Below are 21475 nucleotides of genomic sequence, written 5' to 3'. Positions count from 1 at the left end.
CCTTCTTTTTAGTTCACACCCATCTCCCACACAAATCTTCTGAAGTTCCCTTCCCAAAACCCTGCACGAGGAACCACAGGTTCAAGTAACTCAAGCTTCCTGAAACTGGCCAAGCTCCACCTTCTCCTGTGGATATTCTTGCACACTCAATCATGTACTATGAACTCTCAAATATTTTCTAGTCTTCTTCCCATCATTTACCCCCAATATCCCTATCCTTTCTCCCTCATTTAGTACATCTCTTCTTGTACTTTGTTCCACCACTCTGTTCCTCTCTTGTCACAGTCAGAAATTAATCTGAGGTTAAACCACCAATTGCCAAGGTCAATGTCACTTAAAATGTGAACAACCAGCACACAGAGTTTAAAAAGTTTGTGCCTTAGCTTCTACTGTGGAGCCCAGAAGAATTGGTTTTGTCTTTGGTCATCAAAATGGCAACCCAGAAAATTTTTGCTTGTATTGCACTACTTTCATCCATCTATTAATTTATTAAAAAGTCAATACAGCACAGCTTCTGAAGATAATGCAGCAGATACCCCACCTGCAGTCCAGCTCCACCATTTATTCTTTACATAAGCTGCCATTCTAAAATTGTTCTACAGATAAGGAAGATTTTGGCCAAATGACCTTTATAGAAGGAAAAAAAAAAACCAAAACCAAACAACAACAACTCCAAACAAAGCCCCCAAAACAAGAACAACAACAACAACCAACCAACCAGCAACAACAAAACAAACAAACAAAAAAACCACAAAACCACACCCAAAAAACCAACAACAATAATAAAAACCGACAAAATCCCCAAACAAACAAAAAAACCCAACAAACAAACAAAAAAGACCACCAACCAAAACAAACCCCAAACAACCCAAACCAAAAACCCAACCCAAAACCAAACCAAAAGGGCAATCCTTCTCTGAAGTCCTCCATACCTTCCTCCTTGTGATAATGAAGGTGACCATATCCTCAAGGAGCAAAAATGTGAAAGAAACACTCTTTACCCAATTGGAGGTAACACCAGCATATCAAAGCTGAAGGGGTGGGGACACACACTCACCACCAAGCCAAAACCACAGTACTATCAGAGGCAGAAACTGCAAGAGAGAAAAATTCCAAGAAGCAACAACTTTGAGCACATCAAGAATTTACACCCCCCATGTGGGCTTCATTAAGGAGATGTACCATTTTGCCATGACAAAAAGAAACCATCTTCATCACCCTGTTAAGAGAGGACAGCAGAGGCAAGAAGGATGCTGCAAGTTTCTACTGAGAGGGCTTAAAATGGCTACATGGAAATGCAGAGTTAATACTTAGGTTTTACTGCACATAACGAAAGACACAGCTTTCCATAATCCACAGCAGTGTTAAGTTGCTCTTACTTCCTAGGGCACAGGAGGGAATACAAAACTCATCTCCAGACTAGGGATTTACCTTTGCAGAGCTGTCAAACCCCAGAAATCTACAGAGCTACATGACAGACAGAATTAGCAGATCTGGAACTAGGTATATGAGCATGTAGGCAAAAAGGGAATGAAGTGTATTACAAAAATGAGCATTTCCCCAGAACAAAGCAGAACGGCAACTATAAAATGAAAAATGTTAGGGTGGAGTATCCTCCAGCCAATGAATTCCAGTCTGGGATCAGCACTCTGACAATACTCAGCCTCCCCAAACCAGGGAGCTGTCACCACTGTGGGCCATCCCCACATTTCCTCCCCACATTTACAGCAAAAGAACAGCAAGTCTGGCTGAAGAACTCCAAACTGCTGGAGTAGGAGTGAAAGGAACAGCTTGCTTCGCCTGCTGAATGAACCAAAAGACTCCCTAATTCTCCAGTGCTAACTTGGACATGAACAGCAGAAGCCCAGACGTGCTCCATCTTTGCCTTAAGCCTCATTCAAAATAACAAAGTTTGGGGGATGGTCTAAAAATCCCACTTGGCAACAAAGTTTTAAGGGTTCTGGTGAGAATATCCAAAACACACCTTGGGTACCTGTCTTTGGCACAACAGTAGTGATGAGGAAAACAGATGGAAGATATCAGAGTTTATTATGTCACTCCTGCATCAGACAGGTCTTATATGAAAAGTATGTGGCTCCCATGTGCCCTCTGAGGTCTACAGGAGGAGATGGAGCATCTGCTGAAGATTAGTGATTCAGACCTCCATACATTTCTAAAATATATTCACCCTATATATCATAAAATTCAAGGATTTTAATAGATTTTTGACATTTCCATAAAACCTGATCATAGTGACACGCACAACAAACAATTTGAAAATCCTTCGTGTAAACTCATGTGTAATGCTATAAAAAGACAAAAGAAAGTATCTGTTTATATTTAGTGTTAAATTGAGTCTTTGCTGATCTCGACATGGATGACATTACTTCCAGTTTAGTGGCTTTATCCACAGCTCAGCCTTGCATTTTTTTAATTGGGTCAGAAACATGCCGATAGCAGAAATCCATTTTAAAGAATCCAATGACAATAGCACGTGCCTTTTTTTAGCTTAATGGAAATGAACAAGCTAATTAAACCCAGAAAAGATACCCAGAATATTGGGAATTAAAGAAAAATCTACCTAGTGTGTACTATCTCATGATAATAAAATAATCTTGTAATTAACATCACAAACAGAATTGGGTAATTCTACCCCAAAATGCTAATATAAAATATTATTGTATCATGCAAATAAATACACTAACAGTTTCTTACAATAAAGTTGCTTCAACTGAATCACCGTTTGCTGAAAAATGTCACATTATCTATAGTTGATAAAAACATTAACCTCTTTCAATCTATACTATCTTGTTAGTAATTCCTCCAATTTGCTGATGCATGTGAGTCACTCCATATTAAAATGTTTAAAGTCTATTCAGTTTAAGCTACAGACTCCAGATTTCCTGTTTTCCCATATTACTTTCTTAGTGAGGCTGCTATCTATTTTAAGCAGAACAGCTAAGAAAAGGCAGAACTTAACAAAAATGAAAACAATGGTAGAATAGATTTTCAAAATTAGAAATAGATCTAAGCATATATTGAACATCTGCTACATCTGAAATAGACTGCTTATAAATTACTTCTAGAAAAGTAGCATCTGAAACTTGTTTATTTAAAGCACTTCTTTCTTCCTTCTCCTTGCAACCACTTTTAAACAGCCACAGAAATCTTAAGCATGTTTATATTAATTTTAGTGTTGGCTAAAGTACCCAGTAGCTGATTTTAATTAAAAATCAAATTCATACTCCTAAAAAAAAAGAAAGCATCTTAAAAGAGATTATGAATTCCTGTTAAAACATCAGTTGGGCACAAAATCTCACCTTTTTACAACACCAATCCTTTTACCCACAGTGATTTTGAGTCATAGACAAGTTACAATACACACTGCAAATAACACTGTCTAGATCCTTTAGAAATGGTCTTGGAATTATATTTTTCTGGGTCTTTTCTAAAAGCAACAGCTTATTCTGATAGGATTGCTAAGGATGCTTAAGATGCAGTTATTGTCAGTCTGAGTATCATGTTCAGCATCAATTCTGTGTTTATTCTGCCCTTGTTTCAAGATGAAGTTTTTCTGTGATATAACACTGCTCATATAAGAGCAGTATAAAACATTTCTAAAACACAAAAACACTGAAAATAAGTATCCTATAACTGAAAGATGAGTTGTGACCTTAGCATACAACTTCTACTTCCCATAAAACCAAACTGTCAAAAGCAAAAGCTGACCATGACGCTTTGAAGTAATGAGCTTTTGATAAAGCCTTAAATTGTAAGAGATAGCAATTGTACGTAAGAATATCTGATAAAGAATTTCAGTTTAGAGATAAGGTCTGCATTCCGGTCATGTGACAACTAAACCCACAATCATTTAAATTAAAGGGCAAAAGCTACACAGCACTTATCTAAGATGCCCACCAAAGTGCAAAACAAACAAATTTTGAAAAGTAGTCATTACCTGTTCACTATTTTTCCATCTAATTGCAAGAGAGCACATCTTTATTTCGCAGCACTGCCCGTCAGCTGTAAACATTTCCGATGCTTCAACACGCTTCAGCTCCATCTTTCTGCTACTTTCTGTCTACACTACTGGTTTAACAGTTTGCAGTGAACGAGCCAAAACAACAACCCTGCACATCTTACTAGTTCCTGCATGGCTTTTTGGCTCAGTGCAATCAATAGTAGGTAGGGTGCCTTTTAATCTTATTCCATGTGAGATACAGGTTTCCCCAAACTCTTTATCGATATGAAAAGCTGTCTCTCTGCTTTCATCAGCAATCAGCTAACGGAAAAGGCTAGTGGATTTTGCCAGCAGTAAAAGATCTAATCACGGCAAGATCAAGCCAGCTGTCAACTATAATCAGCTTGATTCATTGCACTTTTCATATTCAATGGAAAATGTTGAGCAAAACACAGTTCTTTCACAGTTATCACATTAAATTGAAAATGTAATACTATAGACAATTTAGCTTTAAAAACACATGGATTATTTGTTCCTTTGTATTTTTGTAGTATTACCAATGCTGGGCCAAAACTGAATACCAAAGAGACCACAAAAATCATTGATTTTTGTACGTAGTTTTACTGTTTAAAGTGACAGCAAAGCATGCCACCTGGAACATAATGAATAGTTTCTTTATTAACAGAGACTGCCTAAAATAAAAGGCAAACAGTAGAGTCAGAATAGATACCACAATCTTATGCAAATAACCTTTCCAGTGTTTGCTATTTGCTTTTCCCTACATAATGCAGCTTTTTCTTAAATCTTGCATGCAACAAGATTAATATATGAGCCAGCAATAAAGCTAAAGCATTTGTGCAATAGCATAAATCAAGATTCTGCAAGCCAGAGAAGACTGGAACAAGCCAAAACCTAGACCTAAGGATTTTTAAATATTAAACATTACAGAAAATACTAAACCCCATTAACAATTTCTCATGTATCTACAAATCAGGATACCGTAGGAGATAAAACCCCGAAACATTAAAAGCTGTCATTTACCCTGTCAAACTCACGAACGGCATGCAAGTTCACCGTCTCTTCCTTCTTTCAAGAAAGTAATTCAAGCATGATTCAGTGCGCTTATACAAGACATCCAGCCAAATGGGTCTCCATAAGAACACTGAAGAACTCGATGCCCAAGCACAATACAGTGACTATTCCAGCTGAATAAAGAACAGGCTTATTTTTAGCAAGCAAGTAAAGGTATGAGCTGTAGAGTAAGATCATCCACTAGGAATACGAGAAGAAGAACAAGTTTAACTCCCTTGCTCCTAAATTAGCCAGAGGGACTTTCATTTTCCTCGGCTTTGATCTGAGGTAGACTGCAGGGGGAACAAACTTAACAATTAGATCTGGAGGCAGCTGCAGAAACAACAGAGAAATGGAAAGGTTCACTCGCCTGGGAAAAACATGCAGGCGGGAAATAGGTATGCCTGGTGTCCAGAGGCGAGATGGACAGGAAACTAAATGAACAAGTCAGTGAATAATGGAAAGGTGTGCCAGAGAAAGGAGGCCACAGCAGCACTGCATGAGAAACACCACAGAGACCATGGAAAAGACGTGAGAAAAATACTGATCTGCAAATGGCACAGCTACATAAAAGACAGGACTCTAAATGTGGACTGAAAATGAATAGCTGGCCTTGCACAGACCAGTAGTGTGCCTGCTCTGAACTGAAAGATGTTCAGAGACAGAACAACAGCCCAAACTCTCAAACTTTCACATTTAAACTCTCACAGCCATGCAGTGAATTTCATCACCAGTCTCCCATAAAGATCTATAGAAATAAAGGAAAGGACAAGTTCCAATTTCCTTAAATAATTTGATACTAAAATATTTGGTTTAATTAAAAATTATACTAATGTGACTACAAAGGGCATTGAAATGAACAGTGCGGGTGCAAGGGCTGCACAGCAACACCTCAGAAAAATAACAAGTCTTTAAACAGCATTTACTTTGACTTATTGTGTATGTTATACATGAGCTGAAACACTCATTCTAAACTGTTCTAACTTATATATATATATAAGAGCCAAGCAGCTGACAATCTCTATTGCAGTGACAACTGAAAGCAATTCTTCACATGCTTCACTTATTTAGAAATCCAGGGAAAAAAGTGAATTAATTGAATTGCTCCATGTCCACAACACAAACGTAGGAAAATAAATAACTATTAATAATAAATAGTTAGAGATTAAGCAAACATACAGACTTCTCCTCCTCCCCTTCCCATGGATATCTGCAACTAGGTATTGCTGTAAAACTGCAAAGCCAAGAGTGAGGAAAAGCAAAGCTAGACCTGTAAAAACAGGAACCAGAAGTAAAGATTCAGTAAGCGGTGTAGTTTAGGTATCTTCTCCTGTGCAAAATGCGAACACATCTGTTGGTTTTTATGAACTAGAAAACCACATATTCAGTTCCCATAACTTGTTGAACAGAACTCTCTTTGATGCCCAGAGAAGCAGGAGAACTACAAAATCTGTACACTGCAAATAAGTGCGTGTAAATATCTGTATAATACAAATCTGTGTGCTGTGACTCTCATATCCACAGCCATCTAGATAGATATCTGGTACCCAGAGCGACAGAGATTAAAAATTACATAACTACATGGAGAAGACGTGGAGGAAAACAGTCCTTCCACAACGATCCGAGTGGCTTCCAAGAATGCTCCCTGGTCCCAACTAGTCAAATAATCCTTAGATTCCTCAAACCAAACTAAGTCAGATGTTAAAAGTGGGTATTAATCATAAACTAATGCTAACATAATTAAAATTGTAACAGGAAAATAATCACAGAGTAAGTGCAATGAAACTTATGAAATTATTGATAAAATCTAAATGTATATTATCTTTGTCCATTAGAAACTGAAATATATTTGAGATTGCACAGGACAAGTCAAAACACTGTTTTTACGACATTCCAAATCCAAGAAAGATATGATTCTGCCTAAATGGTTTTAAAAAAGGCCTTGGAGGGAGGTATGAGGTTAAGAGAATTTGAATTCCCTAGAGTTTCACAGAAATTCTTTCTATGGGATCACACAATTATTAGTCTTGTAGAGATGCTCCCCTACATAACTATCCTTTACAGAGGTGTGAAAAGACTCAGATTTCTAGTCCAGCAAGAATTTAAAAGCTATTTGTGTGCATTAAAATTAGCTTTAGACTTTTTTTTTTTCCTGCTTCCTAATTTAATTTTTTTCTCTTAAATCCTTTAGTTGGATTAGTTTTTCTGGTTTTTGAAGAGCAACAACACACTGCCAGCTGTCTGGAAAATGCTTCAGACAGACTTAAAGAACTCTATCAGTCTGTGGACAATCCAAACTCTATTAACTCTGACCTAGGAACTGAACTAGGAATTTGATGGTACAAAAGGCTGCCGTAGGGGCAGCAAGGTTCCCCTGTCTGACAGGTAAACAATTTTCAGAATCTGTATCTTATACGAGGGAACATCTCTGGCAGCAGGAGTAGCAGACAAGTTTTTGTCTCTTTAACAAAAGGAACACAAAGTTGCAGCAGAAAACTGGAAAAACTTGAATCTGATTTAATTACCCTTTTATTAGAAGGTCAAAAGGTCCCAGGAAGCTTACATGAATATTTCTTCATAAAAAAATACTCTTCTGTAAACGATTAGAATTGTTTGTGCCTAAATTGTTTAAAATCATCTTTTAATAGAATTATTTGCTTCAACTTTGCTATGAGACCCCTGAACCTGAATTTCAAGAGTTTTCTGTAAATTTTAAATGAATTTTAAAATGTTTAAATATTTGATTAAAACCTGTCTTATGTGAATGGCAGCCCCTTCCAAGCACACTGTTAAATGTTATAAACAGAGTGCTTAATACTTACAAGCTTATATTAAATTGAATTTGCAGCTCAGCTTTGAAGAACAACTTCTATCCAGACTAAGCTCTTTATCCTTCAATAGTTCAAATGAAAAACTTCAAGCAAGTACATAAAATGTATTTCTCATCTGAGTTTATTACTTCTGTTAAAAATGTGGCTTGTTTGCCTTTTTCCTCACAATCAGATTTTGTTATCTCTTCACCTGACAGGTTAAGGAAATTTTCATTATTTTGTATGCACAAGAATACTTGTGTAAATACCCTCGCCCATAACAAAACGTACATTAGATGTTTAATGCCTTTTGATCTGGTCACAATCGTATGGATGAAATGGTTAAAACTAATGAACAATATATAATTCTCTTCATGGATTTTGGCACCACTTGTAAATCCATCTAATCTCAAAGCATAGAATGGGACTAGTCACAGCACAGGCACTCAAAAGCAGTGTAGCTTTTCTGCTGTCGTGATGAAGTGGAACACAGAGACTGCATCCGAGGGAATGCACCCTCCATCAGCAACCACACACTCTGAAATTCAACCAGTACTACAAAAAACTGCCTTATGTATACATGTATGTAGAAGTTTTAATGCATCTCTTAATGGAATTTCCCTAAGAATTGCCTCAGTATAGGAATCTCCTGATACTAAAAGGGCTGGACTACCTGTTGTAATTTTTGCTTAAAAGCCTGATTTGAGACACTTTAACAGAAATAGTGAGCATGAGTTCTGTTATTTAATCAGCACAGCTTTTAACACAACTTTATCTACTGGTCACAGTTTCAATACTAAGAAAATTTGCAGGAGTGCATCTCTGGTTTGGGATGATGGTCAAGTTTTCTTCCTCTACACAAATTTCCTTTATACTAATGTTAACATAAATTCTGTAGTGAGATAAAATGAGGTTCCACTTTGTATTTCTTGGCAAAAGCTTCAGTCAACATCCATTAAGAAAAAGGCTTGATATAATTCTCTCTAAATGAGGGGAGCAATTTTAGAAACAGCAAAAATGAGTTTGAAAAATCAGCACTGGAGACCACAAACTGAGATTCTATGCTTCCCAAGTAAATTATTATGCATAAAAAATATTTAAATTATGTTATTATTTATGTATAAGCAACTACAGCAAATGAGTATTTCTTCACATACAGGCTGTCTTCATTACGCTAATCTACTTTTATTCAGTCTAATACATTTGACTTCTGTCGGGTTCCTGTACCACATCCTTTTTTTCCCCCTTGAGCTACATCTGTTTTCTCATCTCCAAGAAATTTCTGGGTTATCTGATTACCTTTTCATCTGGACAACTGTCATGATCCAGTCAGTGCTCCTTCCAGGAGAGCAGCATCTGATCCACATCCATTGAGGGCCAGCAGCTCAACCCGGATGGAGCTCCCCAGTCCCTGTCCTGTCTGCCACTGACCCCCAGTGGTTTCACTGGTATTTGCTCTGCCTCACAGTTCAGCCTGCTGCTGCTACTATGGAGTGATGCTTGGATCATGCTAAGACATCTGGAAGCAAACAAGAGTCAGCATTTGGATGCCCACTGTTTCATGGCCACCAATCACAGAATCAAAGAATGATTTAGGTAGAAAGGAGCCTCCAGAAGTCATCTGGTTCAATAAGCCCTGATTGGAGCTGTTCAGACTGCTCAGGACTTTATTCAGCTAGATCAAAATTCCACAGACTCTCAACAGTCTGTTCCAATGTCCGTTACTCTCAATGATAAAACATTTTTCTCCCTAGTTATTTAGAATTCCCCTTGTTAAAACTTGTGTTCAGATCCAATTGGCTCAGTTACACAAACTAAATAAAGAGAAGGAAGAGGCAGTTGCTCTCAGAGAAGAGGATCCCTCCTGAGACACTGTCCAATCTCCCTGGCAAAAGGAAATGTTTAGTTATGTAAGTCTGATCTTCACGTATCTGTACCTTTGTGTGCTGGCAGAAAGAGATCAGTTCTCAGAAAGTTGTAAACAAAAAGCAAACCCCCAAAGGTCACCTCTGGAGAAAGAGCACTTGTCAATTCACAAAACCTCACAGAGTTTTTCCTTTAGACTTTGTTATGCAGAATGCAAAGCTCCCAGATGAATACTTGCAGGTAAGTATTCTTTTTACAACAACGCATGTTTCACTGCTGGAAGAGACTTAGCCTATTCTATTTTTAACTTGAAAGATAATCTAATGAAATTTAAGCATTTACATAATGTGATTTTAAGTTAACCATTATTTAAATAATTGCTGATCAATCACATAGTTTCAAAGAACAACAAAAAATCTTACTATATGTGACAAATTGCCAATTAATAGAATAATCTAAATTTAACTGGATAGATTGCCCATATTTTTTTCCAAGACTATTGGTTAAATCAATAAAACTAACATTAATCTTAAAGTTTTCTATGCATGTCACATTTGCAGCTCTACCCAATATTAAGCAAAAAATCAACTATTTCATCCTTAAAGCAGTACATGTAATAAAAATATACCTGAATGCAGAGTATTTGGTAAGATCTGAGCTGTCTTCAATGTTCCATTGGTTTGTGTTGATTTTAAGGCCAGTCAAACATTCAGCATGCCAGCAACAATGAATAAGCCTAATGCATTACGTAAGTGTAAGCTGATTAAATCCTTGATCCTGAAGCCACCTCTTTTTCCCCCCTCCCCCTCTGATTTAAAACTTAGCACAATTGAAAATCTTAGTTTTAAACACTTCCAAAATCTAATTTGTACCATTTTTAGCATAAAACCCACCACAGTTTTACATTACTATAACACCTTCAGGTTTTAGTCTTTCTTCTATTTTCATAAACTGGATATTTAATACACTTTATTTCATAAACCTGGTAAAAGTCCCTTTGAAACTGATCGGTTCCCCAACAAATTCTATTTTTGTGGCCAACTTTCAGGATTTAAAAAAAAAAAAAAAAAAAAAGTGCCCTGAATAGAATGAAGATAGAAGTGCTATTCAAGTCTGAGCTTTACTCATAAAAAATCACAGCAAGTTCAAGTCAATACAGAGCCATGCTATCATAAAGCTTAGCCGTGCCAAGAAGTGAGACTGTAAGGTATTCCTCACATGCCAGTCCTATTTTCCAAATATACTATATCTCAAATGTGGTATCTGAGCTACAACCCATATGGAGGAGGAGACCAGAGGAGGTCATGAAAGAGTTATGTTCCCCCAGCACTTTACAGCACCATGATCTCACTACATTGTCAATATGACAATGGCAGCAGGATAAACGGATCCATGCAGCAGAGGATATCAGCCAGTGTTCTCTACAGAAAAGGAACGTAGAAAGCAATACATGATTAACTGTTCTGAATAGGGAAAAAAATTCCTTCCCCTAGGTCCACATGCCGTACACAAAACAAGCTGCAAAGAGCTGCAAACTGACTGACCAACTCTGTTGCTACATGGGCGCGTGCAAGGATTGACTGACACGGACTCCGTTATGTCAGCAAAGCAAAGCCAGTTTATGACAGAACTTACCATTTATAGGTCACTACATTTGTATAAAATGTTCCACTCAGATCCCTTTGCCCCGGTCCCTTTTAGAAACACAATCTTCTGATTAATCTTTTTACGCTAGTAATGTTTTTTGCCTTTTTCTTTTTTTTTTTAACCAGCAAAGCCCTTGTTGCATCTTCCTTCATCAAAGCAGCCAGTGTCTGAGGGTCAGAGTGATCAGACATGATGTCTTCACTTCTGCTCTTGTCTTGAGTTTCTCTCTCCCTTGGCTTTCACTGCACCAGGGCCATGAAGTCTGCAATGTTACCCAGTTCAGCTTCTGTAGCTGTCTGACGTCCAAGAGGAGTGTATGTGAATTTTAGATGTTAATTATCAGGCAATATACAAGCACAGAAGTGTTGAACCTGCACAATTATTTTTAAAATTCCCAGCTTGAAAAAATGGATTTGATCACTTTTAAACTTCATTATTCTACTCTGAGAAAGAGTACGCACACTTGTAAAGTGACAGTGCTTCACTGAGGAAATATAACTATGAATTGGTGAGATGAAATGTTTTTAATGAAATTTTAAAATGTTTAAAAATACCTAACTATGCTGGAATGTCTTGTTAAATGCAGCAGAATGGTCCTGAAGAAACAAGAACAGACTAGACTTTGCAGAATCTTCATTAGTATTGAAGATGAGACAAGAGAGAAGAAAGCAAGGAGAGTTTCAGCTCAGGAGTAGAAGGCTTTTAAGCCACATTAATTTTGAAAGAGATATACTATGTTTTATGTATAAAAGAGAAAATGTTCAAGCCAGGAACACAGGTTGCCTATGGCATGTGATTTGTATTTTAAATTAGAAACCTAGTAATACATCAGTTAAAAAAACTCCATGTGTAGAAATGAATCAAGTACATAAAAACAGTATAAAGGGATGGTTCTGAAAGGTATGCAAGCTCTTCTACCAGCATCTGGAAACATTTCAATTCATAGATACATCCTCATGTTTCAACATATAACGGTATGTCATGAATCAGTACCAGTGAGATAAATCAAAGAAAAGATATGTGGACAGGCAATATAAGTGTGAAAGAATAACAGCTTGGTTTTACTTCACATGTAATGGATAAAACAGATTAGAACATGCATTCATAAGACTCCATGGATTCTCACATTACGTAATTTCCTTCTAGACAGAAAATTCTGAGTAGTTGACGAAAAAGACACATTGTCCCATTCACTTTCTAAGAAAATCAAAACAAAACTAAGATCAAGATATTTTTCCCCAGTTCCCATCATAACACACCTTGAAAAGCAATAATTTTTAAAATACAAAATATTTGAGTGGTGTTGATTCAAACCTTTAAGATTTATTACTTACCCCATTCTCTGTTCGTTTTTCCACGGGTATATTTATGCCATTTCTTTGATTTTGGGCTTGACGTCCACCTAAAAGTAAAGTATCACTCTTAGTGCGAAATCAGTTTTCAACACAAAGGTATTTTACTCTCCAGTCTGTTTTCAAATGTTCTGAGAATTCTGTTCAAGTATATGTATCATGTGAATTTTTATTCTGCTAGTTCCAACTCTTTCTTACTAAAGTTACCTTTTGTCAGCAGTGAACCAGCAGAAATAAAGCTTTTACTTCACAGAATTCCTCAATTAAAAGTACAGACGCGCAGCTCTACTTTCTTGACTTCTCTTTAGGCAAAGATGTCATGAAGGGCAACGTACTCAAGTTTCGTAATTTGTGTCCATGAGAAGCACTAGCTTCAACTGAATACAATATAAACTAATATAGCGGAGGAAGCTTTTCTAATGCCTAACTTATAAACAATTTTAATCTAGAAATCGATCCATAGCCCAGTGATGAATTAAAGTCTTGCATGCATGGTTCAGAAGCAATGCTTCCCTTGCACATTGAAATTCTTTGGCTTTAAATGTATCTCAAGTTTCTTAACATACTTAATATTTGTATTGCCCAAAGGATAACAGACTATTTTACAAAGTACCTAATTAATACAAAATCCCCTCACACATTTTTGGGTCTGCTACTTCTGCATTCAAAGGAAGCAGGAACCACTTAAAAAGAAGAGAAGAAGCCTCAGCTGAAAGCAGTAAGTACTCAGCAAAGACTCAAAATCCTGTTGTTAAAAGTAGTCAGATTAGTTGAATGAGTCAGGATAATCTGGGCATGCAAACACACCTCACACCAAGACACCTTTCCTGTCCTTCAGACAGTCTGACTGCCATTAGTCTATAATGTGCAGCCTCAAAACTCTTCTCATAGATTAAGTACAGTCTACACCAGTAAGTTCAGAAAATTAAAACACTTCTATTTTTATTCCAGTTTTTAAGAAGCCCTATTTCATAGAGCACTGTTTCATATAAACACATCTCCTATAGAACCAAGCAGACCAGCAATTTTTCAAGATGCAAATTATCCTGACTATTAAATATACCTACATGAAGTACTGAGAAAGCAAAGGCACTGAAACCTCTGCCAGTGATGTCTGTAAAATAGACTTGAGTTTCTAAAGAAGGCAAAGGCATTTACCAAGTCTTTCTCTGTGCAACTGAAAGAACAGGAGCCCCAAAAGAACCATTCTACCCTCTCAAAATCTAGGGACTTCCTCTCAATAAGAAAAAAAAATACATCAAATCTCTAATATCCACCAACTTTTCTGGATCCAAATTAAGCAGAATACAAACAGATCTTGGTATTACTCAACAGACTGATAGAAATTATTCTAAAAAGAGAATTGAAGAACAAGAATAAAGGTGCCCCTGAGGAAGGTTCAAAATGGTTTTGGCACAGCAAAGTTGTATTACATATAACCACTGAAATTCACTGAATGAACTGAAAATCAAACTCACTTCAGAAATCTTTTAAATTTATTTCAGTAACAACACTACAGGATAAATGTACTTACTCTGTTCATTGCTTTCAGCTGGTGACTCTTCATGGCGAAGAAAAAATTTCACCTCTTCCCTGCGGGGCCCCCACTTCTGTAGGTGGTCATACATCATATGATCAAAGGGTATGGGGCGCTCTAGAAGTACAAAGCCACAAAAAAACCTCATCACAACTCCTTAAAATCAAGCAGGGTTATAACACAACTGTTATTAATGGTCAGAATGTCCTTTTTGGTAGCAATTCAATCTATCCAATGTATTTTGTCTTACACAAAGTCTAAGAAACAGGCACCAACTGAATGTATGGTATTAGAAGCTGGCCTGTTACTGTAACACAGCCCTCTGCTCCACAGGACTACAGAACCAGCTTGCAAATCCACACCAGTGTTTAAGGAACCCTAATTTAGGAAATAGCAACTTTCTCCCCATCACAACCAAATGGGCAATTTGTTCTATTATTAAAATGATTCATTCAACTTGAACCTCTCGGTTTCCACACAGACAAAAAGCCTTGACATTATATTGACATTCATCTCCTAAGAACTTGAGCAGGTACTCCCACTCTAATACACTTTGCCAGACACTAACTTCCAGTGTATGTGGAATTACTGGCAACTCTTTGAACAAATAAAGACTAAATTCTATGCAACAGTCAGTCTCTGTTTTTCCCCAAGAAAACATTTGCATAGAGTAATTACCTCTTCTAAATTGATCAAATATATTGCTAGTAAGAGGCTGCACACTACATATTTAGTATTTCAAAATGAAAATATGTTTAAGAAGACAAGTTTTTTCACTGCTTCCATAATTGCACTTGCATTTATTACCAGGTGTTTTTATTTAGATAATAATATCTGCGTCTTGAGATATAATACTAGGTAAGGTTCCCAAATACATCTTCTAACTGGAATAAAATTATATTATACATCATACTTTGTTGTTAAAGGCAGAATACTTTTGGCCTCCAAAACCCAAACCACACTATCTCCTACTGGGAAAAGCACCACTAAGTTTGTCATCCATTTCATACTTCACTCATTTGACATGAGAAGATCACATGATTCAGATGTAAGAGAAATCTTGGGAAAGGCTTCGGAAAACCAAATCATAAATACAACTTTTTGTAATGAAATCTACCTAAATTTATATACATTATGAACTACACAGATGCACACATCTTGATAATCCTGGGATACTTAACTACAGTACTTAAAAAATAATAGCATTTTTATCAATTGTTTCACAATGCATTTAATACAAAAAACTTGCGTCAAAATTTGTCATGCCAAATAGGTATGTGATTAACATCATTTAGCCACAGTTAGATCTAGCTGCTTTCAGTGGGGAAGGGTCATTTAAACCACAAGCTAATCATATTCAACAGGTGACTGATTACTTATCTTTCTTAAAAAAATCAAAACAAACAACAAAAAACCCAAACCAAACAACCAACCAACCAAAAAAACCTGCCCCCCCAACCCAAACCCCCAAACCAAAGGAACAAGTACATTTAAAAAATAAATGATTTGCTTCACTTCTTCGTGTTCCTCACTCAAGTGGTATCCTAGAAACATTGTCAATAATGTTTAAGCATACAAGAATAAGGTCAGTGGCTTATTACTACTCAGCTCTTGAAAAGGAATTTTAAAAGCATGATTTTCAGGTTTTTCAACTCCTAAAGTAAAGTAAGGTTTCAAGTGCTTTGAAGCATACCCACTAAAATTGCAGCATTAGTCTTCTAAAGATCACTGAATGTAAAAATATTTAAGTGGTTTAGTTCAGAGACTTTAGGACTCAAGATATGAATCTTTAGGAATTTCTCCCAAACAGGAAAATTGCTAGGCAAACCCAGCTATAACAGGGCTGGGCTAATTCTGGAATGGTGAGGAGTAGCTGCACCTTCACTCCTTGTTGAGCTGGTCTCCCATTAAAAGGCACTGATCCCAGGAGCTAGTCAAAGTAAGAAGTGTCATTTACATAATGCACCTTCAATAATTAAGACTAATATTTTTCTGACAATGACAATGGAAAGAAATGGCAAAGACATTTTCTACTAGTTTAGCAGTTCTTTCACAAAACCAGTTGGGGATGTTTTCCTATAGTAGATAAAAAACAGGTTAAAGTAGTAACAGCATCATCAACATCACTGAAGCAACAAAAAGATGGAGCAGCACTAATCACTCTGTGCAACCCAGCTACATGAACCAAATGCAGGAAACACAGAGGAAGTAGAAATGGACATTAACACTTAACACAAGACATGACGAGAATTGAAATCCCCATTCCTGCCTACAGTTTAAATCTTTAAGAAGGGAGAGAAGAAAGCATGATTTTTTTATTTGTAGTATAATAGTACAAGAGCTATTTTCTGAAAACCACTGAAAATTTTGGTTCTGATCTTTAAGAACCAAAATCAAATCAAATCCAAACAATGAGAAATGCTACAGTTAAAATTTTCCTGGTTGTTATAGCTTCAGAAATATTTGTCAGTAACTGGTTTCTCAAAACTATTTCAAACTTCAATATTACTTTTTGAAAAAATTTAAATAGGAGAGAACCTTCTGAGAATGTGAAGAAAACGTTAAATAGGAGAATGGGTGTAGAGTCATAATAAAAAGGCTGGATGCCTATATTTTAGCAACACATCAAAAATTATCTAGACAACATTTTTTTTCATGAATAACAAAGCAGAAAACCATGATAAATGCATACATCCACACTTACCTAAAAAAAAAGCCTTAGATTTTAAGCTGGATCAAGATTCTAAAATATTTTTGAGAAATAAGCTATACTCCTTTCCTTTTAAGTAAAAGTTTTGAGGATAGGCTAGTTTTAAGTATTCCAAAACAAAATACCCTGTAAATCTGAAACACAGATACTGCACCACTGTTTAAGAAAAGAGTCACAAAATTCTTCTGGTGGAACTACAAATCTACTAATTAAAAGTAAGTTTCAGTCTTCAAAATCTGTTTTTATCCTGACTTCAAGGATCCCGCTATGTGAAATAAACACATTTATGCCTCCTCTACATGAATAGAAAGTAATGGATTTTCTCCATAGGGGAATTTGCTAGTGATATTTGGAATGAGTTTTTCCCTGGTCAGGTTTTCAGAAGTACACTCAGAGTAAGAAACTATTTCTTTCACACTCTCTTGCCTCCTATGTTACCCCCACACTGAGGAACACCAGCTATGACCAGTTGCTGAAGGGCATTCCAGGTGTAAATGAACTGAGTAATTCAGTCCTGGGTGGATTTAAAGGTTGAAATCAATTCTCTCTTAAAACATACTACAAGTTCCTGGCATCATACCTGTCTTTGACCCTCCCTACTGACTGCTATTTGCAATAACAGGGGAATGAGGAAGAACATTCTGGTTTTGTCTCCTGTTACAGCATGAAAAATCCTTGCAAAAAGAGGAAGCTCCAAACTGACAAAGCACAAGGTGGTACAAAGTATACTGATGTATCAGGTACAAATGCTATTTATTTTTTCAAATACTACTCATCTCAAGAAATTGGAAAGGAGAGGGAACAGATAATGGAATACCAAAATCAAATGTGAATAAATGAAATGCTTAGGCCATGCAGCTCTGAGAAGAGTAAGTTTCTTGACTCTAATGCAAACAACATTTAAACTATTTTACAAACCTTGTTAAGCCCTCAACCATTTCTTTGTCACACAAAAGCAGAGATAAAAGCTACACTAATAAATAAATATGTTTTCCAACAGCTAAGCTATAGTAATCTTCCTCTGCTCTGTAGAAATCTTACATAAGTTTTGGATTTTAGTAACATTTTTCTGGAAGAAAATTGGTCACTCATCCTCTAAAAATAAAATCAAGTGTTTGTCATCTGCTTGTACATACACATTCAAAACAGGAAGACTATTAAAAGAGAAAGTATTTTGTTAGAGCAGTAGTTTAGAAAGGCTTTTGGGCATGCAAACTGTTATTTGTACCTGATGATAAGATTAGAGTCCACAAGCCCCAATGCTCTGAATTAGAATGGACATGCATTATTCAGCTGGGCTACCTAAAAGAAGCTGTGGCTACCTGTAGAGCAGAGGAGTTAGCACATTCCACAAGAGGCCAGGTAGACTCTCTCTTATGGAGGGAGATGCAACTTGTCATTTGTGCCACATGGAGAGACTGCCAGGAAAACAGACCACTTACAGCATGTGGCTAAATCTAACATGTTTTTTCAGCCCACGATTTGCTGTATTAACCTTTGTTTTGAATTTTACTTTCCAAAATGTCCTCTGAAAAAACACTTGCGGATCTCTTGAGGATAAGGGTGAGGGATCAGAGACAGTGTAATAGAAGGGATAAAATATGCTTTTCCACTGGCACAACATGCAGCAGTTTTACTGCAAATTGCCTCACACTTCCCACTCAGAACCATAGTTGAAGGTTTGTTGTTGTAACTGTCACATTTAACTGTTTCAGACTCTTGTTTTCTGCATCAGATCTCCGCTCCAGGCAAAATTATTTTTAAAAACTTCAGTGGAAAGATTTCAATTTACCTCTCAGAAGAAGCAGACCGGAGAAATCTATGTACCCTAGACATTAGGTCAAGAAGCTGAGGTCACCGATTTTGTAACAGCATCCTACATTTAAGAACAATGAAATAAACATTTGTGCTGAAAGTCCTGTCAGAGAACCTTAAAACCAGTGTGTGGGATATCATTTTTGCTGACATAACAAATCTGTTTGAAAGACCCAGAAACATAAGTGAGTGTTTTATTTTTTCTTTCATTCTCTCCAGTATTTTCCATTCTACCCTTTCAGTGGAATAGATCTATAGTTACCACCTTGGGAATTTAGCAAGTGAAGCTATTAGAAGCTCTGGGCAGGCCTCTGCACCTTCACCTAAATGTTTGTATGTAGATCTCCACTTCAGAAAACTGGGTGAGCTCCGGTGCTCACAATTAACAGAAAACAACCAGCTGAAATCACTCATCTCCTTGCTCTATTCACACTAATATCCAGATCTCCACTGACTTTAACGGGATCAAAGAAAGGTAATTCTCAGGGTAGATACCCAAAATTTAGTCTTAGTCCCTCCACTGCAACTTCACGGATAAATGCTATTTCCCAATTTATAGAACCTTGCAGCTTTTGATATCTAAGACTTTGAGAAATAAAGTATTACACCCACAGATAAAATATTTTCTCAATCTTAAAAGTTATCATAGAAAACTTGTGCTTCTAAGGTCCAAGGTTTGCAAGGTTTAAATGATCCAGGAAGATGCTGTGGATCACCTTTCCAGTTTCCAGTCACCCTTTAAAGCTAGTTGATAACAGTCTTTCCTACATTTTTTTTAAGTACACCTCCAAAGTATTGGGAAAGCAAAAGAAAAAAATAATACCACATATGAAATTTACACTGACAAGGGATTGGAAAGTACTAGGAATATCTGAGTGTCATTGAAGTCTGCAAATCCATTTGAGAAATCGGTGATGCACTTGGCATCACAGACTCCATAACCTAAATTTCCAATTTGAAGAAGTTTTAACCGTTCTTCAAGCTCTACCCTTAAAGACAAGTTTTCTAACAAGGTGCATACTGAATTTGTACTCCTAGAGTTGCAGGCATACAATTCTTAACCTTTCCCCTGTTCACTCTTGCCTAAACTCTGAGTTTCCACTCACGTAGGAAATAACTTCTTTAGGTACCTTTTCCTTTTATAAAGTCTTGGGACAGTTTAGAAAAAGATGAGGCATAGTTTTCCTAGGAGGAAAATATTCTGGACTGTCAGTATGTAAAAGTTCCAAAGGTGTCTGAATAATGCCTGTTGTGTCTGACTGGCAAAACAGGCCCCAATCAAAATAAAATGCCTCTATACAGAATTTAAGAATTCACTATCAAGTTATGTTCTCATCAGTCTTTATATAGAACAAACTACATTAAACAAGGGTCACTTTAATAACTAAGAGATAAGAATGTGGGATTGGAACTAGATGATCTCTAATGGCCCTCCCAACCCAAACCCTTCCAAGGTCCTATTGTACAGTTCTATAAACATGTCTGTTATCCCCACCCATCCACCAATTCTACTTACATCCATACATTGATAAACAATAACCTGGAGGTTTGTACTACATGCAATTACAAGAATCCATTTAAAAACAGAATCTACTGTGCATGGATTTTGACACATTCCTGAAAAAAAATGCCTCCCTCATTATTCTGTGAAATAATAATTGCAACACAAATAGGATATGGACACTACTACCCACTCCAAGAGAGGCTGTCAGATCTTTGAGAGTAAATGTTCATGAACAGGTGAGAGATACTATGTCCCATTCTGGGATAATGCTATCTGCAGAGCATCCATCTACTATTCATTATACAGAAGGGAAAAATAAAATCTATACTCTTTCTTAAATTTCAGTCTGTGTTCACATGCTAACAGTGAAAAAATAGGACTAGAAAGAATGCAGATAGTGATCTGTACCCACTGACTACAAAATAACCATCATGAGATTCCCTACTGTCATTTAAATACCCTCCATCCTATTAGAAACAGAACACTAACAGACCTTACACATGCATTTTATGGAACACTTCATGCTGAGGAAGAAAACAGAAAAGAAAAAAAAAAAATCAAGAATTACATGAATCTCTGCAGTTATTTGAATTACCATCCTTTGTGTCGAAGTCTACTAGACTAGAAGAAAAAAAATGAGTACAATATGTAATTGAAATAATTAGTATTGCGAAGTCACTCTTCTTTTATAATTGGTGCACATATTAAAATCCAATTCCAGTGAACATTTTATTTACCATTTCCACGCCATACTTCAGCCAGATGGCAGCTTCCTTCTCCAGGCTCTTTGCAGAACTCCACTACATCGCGACAGGTTGTTTCTGGTGTAATTGGAACTTCTGTCAGAATCTGTTCGTTGTTGCTCAGAAACACAGTTAATATCATCTGAAAGAAATAAAAAGAAAAGTAGCAGAATATTAAAAAAAAAAAAAGAGACACGCGAATAGGATTATGGGTAAAATTTTTTCTCCCTCTGTAAATGGAAATGTATGCCTAGGATTGGTTACCACATTCCAAAGTAGTTTTAAGTCTCCTGTAACTTTGACAAAGATTTAGTCCTTTGTGGTTTTCTGGTTTTTTTTGACACTACATTGAATCGACTTTTTTTTTCATGAAAGCCTGAGTTGGAATGCTTTAGTTCTGTCTGAAAATAAGGCTGTGAAGAAAGGAACAAGTTTCAGCTGTGTTAGATGCTTGAAATC

General features: G+C 36.6%; 1 protein-coding gene across 6 annotated transcripts in view; it reads right to left on the bottom strand.

Annotated features, from left to right (window-relative positions):
- Positions 1–21475, bottom strand: part of PPP1R13B (protein phosphatase 1 regulatory subunit 13B) — a 69575-nt gene that overhangs the window by 23184 nt on the left and 24916 nt on the right. For all 6 annotated transcript variants that reach the window (XM_040068057.1, XM_040068060.1, XM_040068055.1 and 3 more), the window contains exons 2-4: positions 21011–21158; positions 14242–14361; positions 12690–12757 (exon numbers count right to left, since the gene is read on the bottom strand). In XM_040068057.1, the coding sequence (XP_039923991.1) occupies positions 12690–12757; positions 14242–14361; positions 21011–21158 (336 nt within the window). The remainder of the gene's footprint in view (positions 1–12689; positions 12758–14241; positions 14362–21010; positions 21159–21475) is intronic.

This window comes from Hirundo rustica, chromosome 6 (assembly GCF_015227805.2).
Source record: "Hirundo rustica isolate bHirRus1 chromosome 6, bHirRus1.pri.v3, whole genome shotgun sequence".
In the NCBI taxonomy this organism is placed as follows: Eukaryota; Metazoa; Chordata; class Aves; order Passeriformes; family Hirundinidae; genus Hirundo; species Hirundo rustica.
The sequence above is the reverse complement of the archived record's forward strand: the minus strand, read 5'-3'. Positions and strand labels throughout refer to the sequence as shown.